We start from the raw sequence: 13,353 nt of genomic DNA on the forward strand, positions 1-13,353 counted from the left end.
TTCTAGGAAATATAAATAATGGATTGCAGACAGAAATATAAAATAGATATCACAATCATGATGTTCATGTCCCTTGTCCGCATAAGAATTTAGGAGGATCAGTAGACAATTCAGCCCCTCAAGCCGACTCCACCATTCAATGCAATCATGGCTGATCTCATTTTGGTTTCAACTCCACCTTCCTCCCTGCTCCCCATAACCCTTCAACACATTACTAATTAAAAATCTCTCTTTCTTCCTTAAAATTTGCTCAACATCCTGGCATCCACTGCATTCAGATAGTGAATTTCCACAGAATTACAATCCTTTCAAGTAATTTCTCCTTATTTCTGTTTTAAGCCAGCTACCTCTTATCCAAAAAAACTATGACCTCTAATTTAAGATTGCCACACAAGAGTAACATCCTTTCTACAGCTTCATCAATCCCCTTTACCTTCTTATATACCTCAATTAGATCTCTTTTCATTCTTCCAAACTCCAGAGAATATAGGTCTAAACAACAATTTATTTTCCTAAGATAAGCCCCTCATCTCTGGTGAATCTAATGAATCTCCTCTCAATTGCCTCCAATGTAACATATCTATATTCGAGTAAGAGAACTGAAACAGTACACAATACTCCAGGTGCTTGTAGAGTTACAGCAACATCTCTACTTTTATATTCTATTAGCAATAAACGCTAAATTCCATTTCTCGCCTTATTACCTGCTTCTCTTGAATGTTGACTTTGTGACTCATGCATAAAGACACCCAGATCTCTGTGCACCAAAGTACTCTGAAGTTAATCTCCATTTAGATAACAAGTTGCCTATTTATTCTTGCAACCTAATCAATAACCTCATACTTATCGACGTACAACTTCACCTGCCAATTTTTGACACATTCACCTAACTTATCCACTTAAAGTTTTTTTTCGTAGCTTACTTTCCCATGCATTTTAGTTTCATCTGCGAATTTGGCTATAGTACATTCTATTCCTGCATCCAAGTCAGTAACCTAAGATTGTAAATGGGGGGGGGGGGGGGGAAACAGCGGTTTAGAACAGAGTGGTGCTGGAAAAGCACAGCCGGTCAGGCAACATCCGAGGAGCAGGAAAATTGACATTTCGGGCAAAAGCCCTTCATCAGGAATAGAGGCAGAAAGCCTCCAGGGTGGAGAGATTGTAAATAGTTGGGGCCCAAGGCTTGAGCCGAGCGGCTCCCCACTAGTTCCAACCTGCCACCCAAAAAAACACGCAATTATTCCAGCTCTTTGCTTCCATTATTGGTTAGTCAATCCTCTATACAAGTTAATATATTACCATGTGATCTGACCTTATGTATTAACCTTTTGTGCAGCACCTTATCGAACCCATTCTGGAAATCCAGATATTCTACATCTACAGGACCCTAATAATCCACTTTGCTTGTTTTATCTTTGAAGAACTTTAGTAAATTAGTCAAACATGATTTACTAGTCATAAGAGATTTTTGATTTTCCAAATATCCCATTCCAACATTTTCCCAACCACAGATGTTAATCTAATTCACCTATAGTTTCCAACTTTCTGCCTCACTCCTTTTTTGAATAAAGGGAATTACATTAGCATTTTTCTATCCACAAGAACTTTTCTAGAACCACTATTTCTGCTGAGACTTCCTTTAAGGCCATCAGACCCTGGATACTTGTCTGCCTTTAATCTCAATAGTTTACTGAATACATTTTCCCTAGAGATGACAATTGTTTTAAGATCCTCCTTTTCTATAACCTCTACATTATCAATTACATTTGGGATAGTTTCAGTATCCTCCACCATGAACGCTGAAGCAAAATATTGATTTGGGAAACACAGAAATGGCAGAGACCCTATTATTAACTCTCCAGTCCTCTAAGGTACCAACATTCATTTTAGAGACACTCTTCTTTTGCTTATATACTAACAGAAGAAATTGCTATTTGTTTTTATATGTTGCATTGGTCTTCTTTCATACTTTATCTTAGCTCATTCTATTCTTATTTTGGTAACCCTTGTTGGTCTTTAAAAGTTTCCAATCCTCCAGCCTGCCACTGACCTTTAAGATGGTATGTCTTAGTTTTGCCCTTATGTTAGCTTTAACTTCTTTGCTTACCCACAGATGCTTGATTTACCTCTTACAATCTTTCTTCCTCTTTGAATATATTTTAGCTGCAAAAAAGCAAATATCACCTTAAAATGGCTGCCACTGTTCATTAACTGTCCTATCCTATGGTTTTTCTGCCCAGTCCATTAGGGCCAAATGTGTTTTGATGCCTATGTAATTACCTAAGTTTAACACCAGAACAGTAATAGGGGACTCTAGATTCTCATCTTGCCGCTGAATTTTAAATTCTAGCATGTTCTGACCACTTTACATTCACTATGAGATCATGAATTAATCCCATCTTATTACACAATATTAAATCAAAAATAGCCTGGCCCCTGTTTGGCTCTCCAAAATACTGCTCTGAGAAAGAATCTCTAATACACGAACTCTCCCTCGAGGCTACCCTTGCTAACTTGATTAAAACAGTCTACATACATATTAAAATCACCCATGATTATTCTTCTGACAACACCCCAGTATTTCCTCGTTTTTATTGTGGAATTAGTGTCAGGGAACCTTTAGATAACTCACATCAGATACTTCTTCCCTTGTTTTTTTTCTATCCAGACTGGCTTAATGTTTTCATTTCCAGTACTAGAATCACTTCTTAACACAGCACTGATTTCTTCCACTACTGACAAAGCTACACTTCATTTTCCCTTCTATCTATCCTTCCGAAAGAGTATCATCGAATATTCAACTCAGAGTCCTGATCTCCCTGTAACCAAGCCTCAGTAATCGATACCTATGCATACCCATTTGTCTCTATTTGCAATGTTAGCTAATTAAATTGTAGTCTGAATGCTATGTGGGTTCAGATACAAAAACTTTGTCTTATCAATTCACCTTACACTTTGATTTATTGATGCAAATTAGCATTCACACACACTGTCCCTTCCTGTCATTTGCTTGTAACAACTAGAAACGTCACTAATCTGCATTCCTATCTGGTCCTCACAGTTTGATTTTTTTTTAAATTTCCACACAACTGAAAATTTTTTAAAAATCATTTAGCCATAAACAATTTGCAAAATCCCAAGAACATGAAGATCTTACATAAGCCCAAGCACCATCTGTTTTTTTTTCCCCCTAAATATTCTAAAGACTGCAACAAAGCACTTTATGCTACACTGATCCATTGTGCTCAAATTCTAGTAAACTCGCACTGACCAAAAATTATATTTTTATCCCTCTCCCTCACTTTCTCTCAATTGACAGGATTTTAGGATAAGATAGAGAAACATGAGGTTTAGCATTGCGTTGATCAGTACTACTAAATGTTAGTGTCTCTGTCAACCTGATCTTTTTTGAAGTACCTCCAATTTTCTTCTTCATGCAAATAGTTGTACTCTGCTTCACACAATCACAAAAATAAACATTGAACACTTAACAGTGAAAATCCACATTCCATCACATCCTTGACATTTTTTTTTCATGCCAAACATGTAGAAAAAAAAGTGTTACGATGTGGAGGTCAAATTCTTCTATTTAATTAAAGGCAAACACCCAGAAAAGTTTGCCTCAATCTGTTAAAATGTGAGTGGGTGACAGAGAACTCATACTTTCCACTTTAAAAGAAAAAACAACAATTTATTTTCCTAACTTTAATAGTAAACACTAAAAAAAAATTCAAAGATCCAAGCCCACTTTTTCTTAACTACTTACTAGCTGATCTCAACTCTATAAAAATGCTGCTCCAACAAAAAAAAGATCAACCATTACATTAACTTAAACTCAAGTCCACACAGTCTGTCTTCTATCTTCCATCTGATCTCCCTAGGTCATCGTCTTTCTTTATACTGCAAATGTGCTTCATAGGGGAGGATACCTTTTTGATAGACAGTGTATGTTAATTTCTTTGAGAGCAAGATGTTAGATGGGCAGTTTGCTCTCTGGCTCTACAGCAGTTGCTCTGCAGACAAGTGGCAGTTGCTCTCTGACCAAATTTTCAAAACGCCTTGCCTTTATATCCTCAAATGTCGTTCCCTGTCATTGGTCTGATGTTGTCAAAACAATAAATTCAAACTCAAAAATTGGGTTTTAGTATCCTGAGCATAATTTAAAGTAACTGATTAAATTTGAATTGTCGTCAAAATAGCAACAAAAACTCTGTATCCATTTAACAGCCATTTGCTACATGTATCCATTCTGGAACAGCCTGTCTCCCAGCTGATCCCTTCAGACAGCTGAGCCTACACTAAGTTTACATCAAAATTCAGATGTTAAAGTGAACATACATGCCTTCGATTTCATAACCAAAGAAAACTACTGTTGATGCAGTAATAGAGACACGATATAAATAATAATATCCTAGTAATTTCAAACAAGAGAAACACAACCAAATGATTAGAAGGGTAATAACTTTCTTGCATTATTCTCTGGCTAGATAGCAGCACTAGCTAATACCTTTAAAAGAGAAAGTGAGAAAGCTTTTTTACAGAGTGAGAATTAAGTAAAAGCCATGTTTAATTTCAGCACTTTTCCAATTAACAACAAATTGTAATTTGATGTTTGAATCAGGCATTAGATTCACAGGACTACAACTGAGCTCTCTATCAGCGTGCAGAACTGAACAATATGGAGCACATTAATCCAGAACACCAAGAGAAAAACAAACAATCAAATTAGGCTTGAGTGGGTCATCCACCTGACAGTACATCAATGCCTTCTCGGTTTTCAAATATTCATTCTTAGGATGTGGGTGGTGCTGACTAGGTCAGCATTTAGTTGTCCAAACTTGGATTTCTCTCAGTGAAAGGCAACTGCCTAAAAAAAAAACAGCATGGTGCCATTTTACACATTACAAATTAAAGCAAGCATTACCAGAAAATGTCTGAAGTGTTGACACTGTTGTGGTATCTTGCAACCCGTCAACTTCCACCTCCGAGTCTGAATCCATATCTGAAAGTTGAGATTATTTATTGCAGATTATATCTCATGAAAGAAACTCAACTACTAGAAAGAAATAACAATTCTGATACCATTCCATACTACTTTCTTAAAGCAGGCACAATCAAATTATGAGACAAAAGATTTGCAGGATATTTGTAAAATACATTTTGTTGATTGAAAACACCAAGTCTGATTATCATTTGTACCAAAAATGTGGAATAGACACAAAATGCCCAAGCATTAGTGAGAGAAATTGGGCAGTGCAGACAAGGGAATGAAATAACACCAGAAGGAAAATTATAAAAGCAGTAATTTACTTATGAACACTGATACGGGGCATTAAAATTTACACCCCTTAGCCTTTCAGCATCTCTGCGCAACTTCATTAATAAGAATGATATCAGAGTTTACAAATTCATGATAATATTTGTACAAAATATGCAGCATTTATGTTGAACAACCTTTTGTTTTCATTTCTGCAAATCCTTTGTAATTGTAAAAATCACTTGGAGAGAGAGAGTCAAAGATGTACAGCATGGAAACAAACCCTTTGGTCCAACCCATTCATGCCAACCAGTTATCCCAACCCAATCTAGTCCCAGATGATTCCACTGTTTGTTTTTAAAAACAAAAAAAGTTTTCTGAAAAAGGGATGATTCCCAATTGGGACAAGTTACTATGGTTAGACAATCTAAAAGACTATTTGAGAGTAGTGGGAACAGATTACCTTCATCTGCAGAATTCTGAGGCAACACTGTATCTTCAGATTGGTTCCCATCTGAAATCAAATCGCGAACACTGAAAACTGAAAAAAGGTCTAGGGACAGGTTTGTTCCTTCATATACAGCAAAATCAACAACTTCTAAAACACTTTACTATCCTAAGGACCAAATTCACCTGCCTGCCTTTTAGTACCTCAACCGAGATGGTCATTCTTCCAAGTATGAGCCAAGCAGAGGTTTCTATGGATCATTTGTCGCAAGGGTTGAAGGGAAATGTACGTACTAATATTCTTGCTGTACTGTATACAGTACATTCATTGGAAGGTACCACAAAGGTCCAGTCCTGCACTGAACATTGTGATTGCATTAAAAAATGCAAAAGGTATTTTGCATTCAAGAAACCACCTGCACATAATAACATTTTAAAGGGAACATTACCCAGCACATAACAACCAAATGCCACTCACACTGCTTGTACATTGTACCGGGTAGTTGGAAAATAATATAAAACTCTTCATTTCATATAGGTCCAACAAGCTACTTGACTTTGAGTTACATCATAATTAAAACGAAGGCTGTAGAAATATTCACATGCCATTTAATCGGACTTTTCATGACAGAATTAATCAACGAATGAAGGGACACATCTCTTTACATTTTTTATATGTGTTAGAAAAGTTATAGGATTAACTTAGAAACAGAAAATGATGGGTTAAATGACCTATTGTTGCTCCTATGTCCATTCCTCATACTCACACATCTTCTACCTCAATACCATTCTCCCCTCTCTCTCCCATTCACCTTTAACTTCTAGGAATCAGTTTATTTCACAAATATATTCAAATGACTTCTCCACAGCCTTCTGTGGTCAAAAGTTCCACAGGTTCACAAGACTCTCAGTGAAAGGATTTCTTATCTTAGTCCAAAATGATGTACTAAATAGCCTGACATCATTAATGATTCCTTGTTCAGGACCCCCAGCCATTGAAAACATTAACCCTTTATCCAGTCCATTCAACCCTGTCAGACTTGTATGATTTAATAAGAGCCTCCCCCTCAATATTCTAAACTTGAGTGAATACAGACTCAGCCAACCTCATACTACCTGGTAAATCAATCTGGTAAACTTTTGCTGCACTCCCTCTATGGCAAGTATTCATTTACTTCAGTAGAGGACTTCAAAATTAAGACAGACATGAATAAGAAATTATCAATTAGTTAGTTTATAAGTGGTAGTAAAGAATAGAATATTGACTGAAAAATGCATCAGAAAAATATCTGGAAAACAAAAACTGAACAAAGTAGTGAGCACAGATTCCAAGAGGAGAAAGTCTTGCTTGACCAAACATATTGAATATTTTGAAGGAAGAAGCAAAAAAAAAAAAAGGCAAGGGCAAGACATGAGATGGAGAATCCACATGTATTCTCAAACTTTTTTGATAAGGTACTGTATACTACTGGTTTTGGGATTAACTTAGAACACATGGAGTCGGGGCTAGGTAGAAGAATGTTCATTTCAAAACACTGCAGGTACTATTAACTGGTAATAAATAAGCAAAAAAGGTGTTTAACAACAATATTTCAACAAAATACAATGCAACATTAAGAACAGAATGGTACATTCTTTGACAAATTAATTTCAATGTACATGGACATGAAATGCAACAAATATACATACATGCGAATTAGGAGCAGCAGTAGACCACTTGGCCTCTTATGCCATTCAATAAAGGTCATAGTTGATTGGATTATAACCTCAACACCTTTGGCCTAACTACCCCTAATAATCAATCAATCAGCTTCTTGCTTATCAAGAACCTTAAAAACATCAAGATTATGCTTTCACCTTTTTGAGGGAGATCGATCCAAATATTTTTCCATCATCTGAGAGAAAAAGTTCTCCTGTCTGAAATGGGTGACCGTTTATTTTTAAATCCAGAATCCCCGAGTTCTAGATCTTCTCACAAGAGAAAATGTCCTTTTCATATCCACTATGTCAAGAGCCCTCAGAGTCAGAGTCATCAGCATGGAAATGGACCTTTGGTCTAACCAGTCCATGCCAAACATAATCTCAAACTAAACTAGTCCCACCTGCATGTGCTTGGTCAATACCTCTCCAAACATTTCTTATTCCTATACTTATCTGAATGTCTTTTCAATGTTGTGACTGTACCCGCATCCACCACTTCCTCTGGAAGTTCATTCCACACACAAACCACTGTATATATATTAAAAAAAAATTGTCCCTTTTGTCTATTCATAAAGCTTTCTTCTGGCACCTTAAAAATATGCCCAGACCTTGAAATCCCCTGCCCTAGGGAAAAGACACCTGCCATTCACCTTAGCAGTATGCCTCATGGAATTTATAAACCTCCTATGTTCCAGCAAAGAAAAATAAAATTCCAGCCTGTACAGCCTCGAGTTATAACTCAAACCCTTCATTCCTGGCAGCATCCTGGTAAATCTTTTCTAAACACTCTCCACCTTAATGATATCCTTCCTATAACAAAAAGTGACCAGAACTAGACATAGTACTCCAGAATAGGCAAATGGAGTTCGATATAATGTGAGGTATTGCATTTTGCAAAGTCAAATCAAGGTAGGAGTTTCATGGTGAATGGTAGGGCCTTAAGGAGTATAGTGGAACAGAGGGATCTTGGAGTTCAGGTTCACAGTTCACTGAAAGTGGAATCACAGGTAGACAGGACAGCGAAGTCGTCTTTTGGCACACTGGCCTTCATCAGTCAGTCAGAGCTTTGGGTATAGAATATGGGAAGTTATGTTGCACCAATACAGGACGTTGGTGGGGCCGCAATTGGAGTAAAATGTTCAGTTTTGGTCATCTTGCTATAGGAAGGATGCTATTAAACTGGAAAGAGTGCAGAACAAATTTACAAGGATGTTGCCAGGACTCAATGGTCTGAGTTTTAGGGAGAGGGTGGACAGGCTGGCCTGTTTTCTTTAGACCGGAGGAGATTGAGGGGGGTGGAATCTTGTCAAAGCATATGAAGTTCATCGTGGAGAAGTTGAATGTAGTCAGTCTTTTTTCCAGGGTTGGAGAATTGAAGTCCAGAAGGCATCAGTTTAAGCTTAGACAGGAAGGAATAAAAAAGGGAACTTGAGGGGCAACTTTTTTTTGTTTTAAACACAGAGGATGGTACGCATACGTAATGAACTGCCAGTGGAAGTGTTTGAGGTGGGTACGTTAACAACATTTAACAAGGCATTTGGACAAATACTAGTATTGGAGAGGTTGAGAAGGAGATGAGCCAAGTGCAGGGAAAGTGCATTAGTGTGAATGGACATTTTGGTTGGCATAGACCAGTGTGGGCCAAAGTGCCAGTGTCAGTGCTGTAAGACTCTGACTCTTTGAAGAGGCCTCACTAACATTTTGTACAACCTCAACATAACATCCCAACCCATATACACAAATGTCTGAACAATGAAGACATGCACACTAAAGCCTTCTTAGCCACCTTTGTACCTAAACCCCTTAGTCTCTGTTCTACAACACTATCCAAAGGCCGTACTTTTAATTGTATATTTCCTGTATGTTTATATCTTGTATGTTTTAACCACGTTACCACTTATTCTGCTCAACTCCAGCAGATACAGGTCTCTTCTATCTAACTTATCTTTAGAAGGCAAACCGCCCATTCCAGGTATTAGTGTAATAAGCCTTCTCTGAACTGCAAATATGTTTTCATTTCCCTGAAATAAACAAATGTATATGTTATTCTGGATGTGGGCTCACAAAAGCACTGTAAATCTGATATGTAACTCCCTACATTTAAGTGGACAGTTCAGAATAGATAGAATAAATATATTATATACATGCCTTATTGAAAAGCTGTGAGAGGAATTGCCATCATGTTAGCTATACAACTTGAAGATATCAAATCTGGGACACAGGATAAAAAGGATAAGTATAATATCAAATCAGAAAGGAAATAATTATTAAAGAAGGCCTAAATAGGCTCTAGCTATCCTCTTTAGGAAAGAAATACCAGAGGGACCACCTGATAGAAGATATGAAGGAGTTTGATAGATTAGATGTACAGAAGATGCCTGTGGAGGTGTTTGAAACCAGGAGTCATAGAGGACACAGATACGAATAAATTAGAAATTCAAACAAAACCTCATTTGACAAAAAGAGTGGAGGAAGTGTGGAACTTGCTACCACAAAAAGTGATTTAGGTGAATAGCAAAGATGTAAAAGGAGAAGCGAGATAAATGTAACAGAAAAAGGAATAGAAGATCATGTTGAAAGGGGAAGGGGATTTCAAGCAGGAAGAGGCTTCTATGGAGCATAAACTCTGGCAGTAGATTGATTGAAACAAATGAGCCACTTCTATGCTCCTAATTATATACATTGCTTCATAGTATTACCAAGGAGTACATTCATCTGCTTAATTGAGAGTGAACACATATCTGTAATGAGAGGCAGGAGGAAACCCAGAAGAACTACCTATAAAACGATCAACTGAGTGATGCCGATTCTGATTTAGAAACTCAACCTCTGCGACTGTAATGAAACTATTGCAATAGTGACAGAAACAAATGAAACAAAAAAAAATTTAGTCTGTAACCCAGTGGCAGTCAGGAATTGTAATTTCTACCACACTTGAAAGAAGCAAAAGCAGACTTGGTGTGGGCCACCGGAAAACAGGCAAGTTAGGTGATCAGTAGTTTAGGAATGTCAACCATACTAATTGCACACACCACTGTCAACACTCCCAAGTCAAGTGCAACACAGATTCAATGGCAAGCTATCCAAGGGAAATGCAGTTGTACTGTAGATCCCAATCACCAAACACCATCAAACTATACTCCCTTCAAAACAACCTACACCTTCAAAGTTTTGCTTGGATTCTTTTGCCATTACTGTGACGTAACTCAGTGAACAATAGATTATTGACAAGAACAACAACCTGTGTTTATATACAGTGCCTTTAACATGGTAAAATATTTCAAGATCCTTCATAAGTGTATTATCATTTAAAAATGACGCACCTGGAGATGCTTGGTTGGTCTCAGAAGAATAGTCCATCTCTTCTGGTTCTGTGACAGAAGACAAAATGGAAACTTTGAAACTTACTGACAGTAAAATCTCACAAGTAAACAAGGCAGTGTAGAGTCTTTCTCTGAAGTGAAATAATGGGCATCTGTCTTGTCACCTTCACTTAAAGAAGGGCTTCCTGAAGAAGGGCTAATGCCCGAAACGTCAATTCTCCTGTTCCCTAGATGCTGCCTGACCTGCTGCGCTTTTCCAGCAACACATTTCCATCTCCACCTTCACTTCAACCAAAGCAGAGCAAATCAATGCATTTCACCAAGGTAGGCATAGCCTAAAGTACCCAAATTGCAGCTAAACAGCTAAAGGGAAAACAATGAAGGAAGTGCAGCAAAACTCTCATATTCATGTTCACTTCTATTAATAGCGTTACCCCACCTTCCAGTTTTCAAATCTACAACTTTTCTGGTCTCTTGTACATCACCTTTTCCCACCATTTCAATTCTGCTCTTGAGGTACTGTCACTGAATCAGTAATCCACATGTTCAGCCTGTTTCTATGGGAATATAGGTCAAAATCACAGTCATAGTTAATAGAACTTAAACATAATTCATACATTTGGAATAGGCGGCTTGTTTCAGTAATGGTGTCAGGAAACTATCAGCAATTGTCATTAAAATGTATCATGTCAACTTTAGAGCAGGAAATATGCCATAATTCCACAATCTTGTGACTCTAGACCCACAGTAATGAGCCATGATGACAGTGGCTGAAGACAAAAAGGGTCTAAAAATTAATCACTGAAGACAAAAACAGCAGATAACTTTCAGTGACAAGGAATTACGTAAACATTGTAGTATTCATAATCTGTACCAAAATGCGAATGCTTCCAGGCCACATCAAATGAATGGAATTATTATACCTTGTTTCAGAAGAAATATTAACTTTTCCTTTATTCACCTCTTATTACTGTCAATATTGTGGACCAAAGTATTTGCATGCAGTTGGTGCATGTAACAAAGTCATCCATACTATCAAAACATAACCTTACTGGATTATATACATGCTAAGAAAAGGACTTGGACAGACCTTCAAAAAAAAACTTTACAATGTTACCCTATTTTAACTCACTACCACTTTCTGAAGAGCAATAGGAACAGCCTTTCCAGTGCTTTCCACATTGCCAGAACAAAGAGTTAATTTCAAGACTTTCAAAAAGAATATAATGGATCCATTTTTAAATGTTTGCTGCTTATTTTTAACTCTCTCCTGCTTCTCATGCCTCAATTGTCCAGTTATTGGTTGGTTTTCAGTTCTAACATTCTGGTTATTGATATATTGTTTATGCAATAACATAAGCTGGCTTTAATCCCTTTCCTTTAGAACAAAGATTTTCATAACGCAAAACTACCCACTACCTCACCTCCTCCTTCCAACACCCCACTTCAACAGTCCTACAAACAAAACCAAGCTGAGAAGTTTACAACTCAACCCCCAGGTCCTAACTATTAAACGTAGAATGTTCCTTTCCCTTCCATTAAAATTATTTCTTTGCCTGAGTCTTGCAGCCCAACGGTTTCTTCCTGGTCTGCTCACTTCCCTCTCCATTCATCAGCACAGCACAAAGTAGACTTGTACATTCCCAGCCAAGATATAGCCAAGCTCTTTCTATTTAATGTAGCTGGATTAGATGAAATACATTAAGGATCTTCAAGTCATTTCTGTCAAATTCCTACTGGTGAATGACATCAGGTTTGATTCTTGGTCAGACGGCACACTATGTGCTAGCAACAGATTATGAACTAGACACTGGGAATTAGTGTTTGTGAATACGTATATCATGTCAATTTCTGCAGATTCGCCATATTTACAAAAACAACCCAAAAAAAACTTAAGGGACTCAGACATGAGCCATACCTGTACTAGACCGTAACTCTAGATCCCTTTTTACAGGATTTTCTTGGGACCGTCTCGGAGCAGAGACCCGACCTTAAAACAAAAAGCAAAAGATATAAACTGATCAGAACATTAAATAAGCAGATACAAAACCCGAAGTGAAAGAGTAGGGAAAAGAAACACAGCAAGGAGGACAACATTCAAGTGTCTGAACAAAAACTCCTCAAATCTGCTTGCATAACTTTCTGCAGTAAATATTGGAGCCAGTATGCGTTCACAGATAAGATTTTGTTTTCTTGTTAAGCAGGAATATTAAGGTAATGAAACCAAGGTGGCTACACGAAATCAAGATACAGACATCATTTAACAGAATGGCCGAAGAGGCTCAAGGGGTTGAATGGCCCACTGCTATTCCTAGGAAATCCAGGGGTCCAGCACAGCCAAATGTCTTGATGAAAGAGTCAGACTTTTGTATGATTTTTGGTTTGGTATCCAACAACTGTTTAGAATTTAAAAACTTGCAAACTCTGCATACCTTTTACTGTAGACAGGAGCAAGTAAGCCTTTGGTCAGAATAACACATATTACTTTTAAAATTCACAAGTTATGTAGCTATGATGTAAAGCAGCTACAAGGTGCCAGTGTGGTAGGACACAGACTTCTTGTTGTGTTCAGTAGATGGTGAGTATCTGCTCCAGACCGTAAGAAGACTGCTGACCAGAGGCTTG

General features: G+C 37.5%; 1 protein-coding gene across 3 annotated transcripts in view; it reads right to left on the reverse strand.

The window, feature by feature from the left end:
* LOC122554646 (torsin-1A-interacting protein 1-like) overlaps positions 1–13,353 on the reverse strand; it is a 40,124-nt gene that overhangs the window by 21,034 nt on the left and 5,737 nt on the right. For all 3 annotated transcript variants that reach the window (XM_043700006.2, XM_087990906.1, XM_043700005.2), the window contains 4 exons: positions 12,647–12,718; positions 10,729–10,776; positions 5,721–5,771; positions 4,925–5,002 (listed from right to left, as the gene is read on the reverse strand). In XM_043700006.2, the coding sequence (XP_043555941.1) occupies positions 4,925–5,002; positions 5,721–5,771; positions 10,729–10,776; positions 12,647–12,718 (249 nt within the window). The remainder of the gene's footprint in view (positions 1–4,924; positions 5,003–5,720; positions 5,772–10,728; positions 10,777–12,646; positions 12,719–13,353) is intronic.

The sequence above is a fragment of the Chiloscyllium plagiosum genome, unplaced genomic scaffold (assembly GCF_037043375.1).
Source record: "Chiloscyllium plagiosum isolate Xiang-an unplaced genomic scaffold, Cpla_swu_hap1 HiC_scaffold_9, whole genome shotgun sequence".
NCBI classification, from domain to species: Eukaryota; Metazoa; Chordata; class Chondrichthyes; order Orectolobiformes; family Hemiscylliidae; genus Chiloscyllium; species Chiloscyllium plagiosum.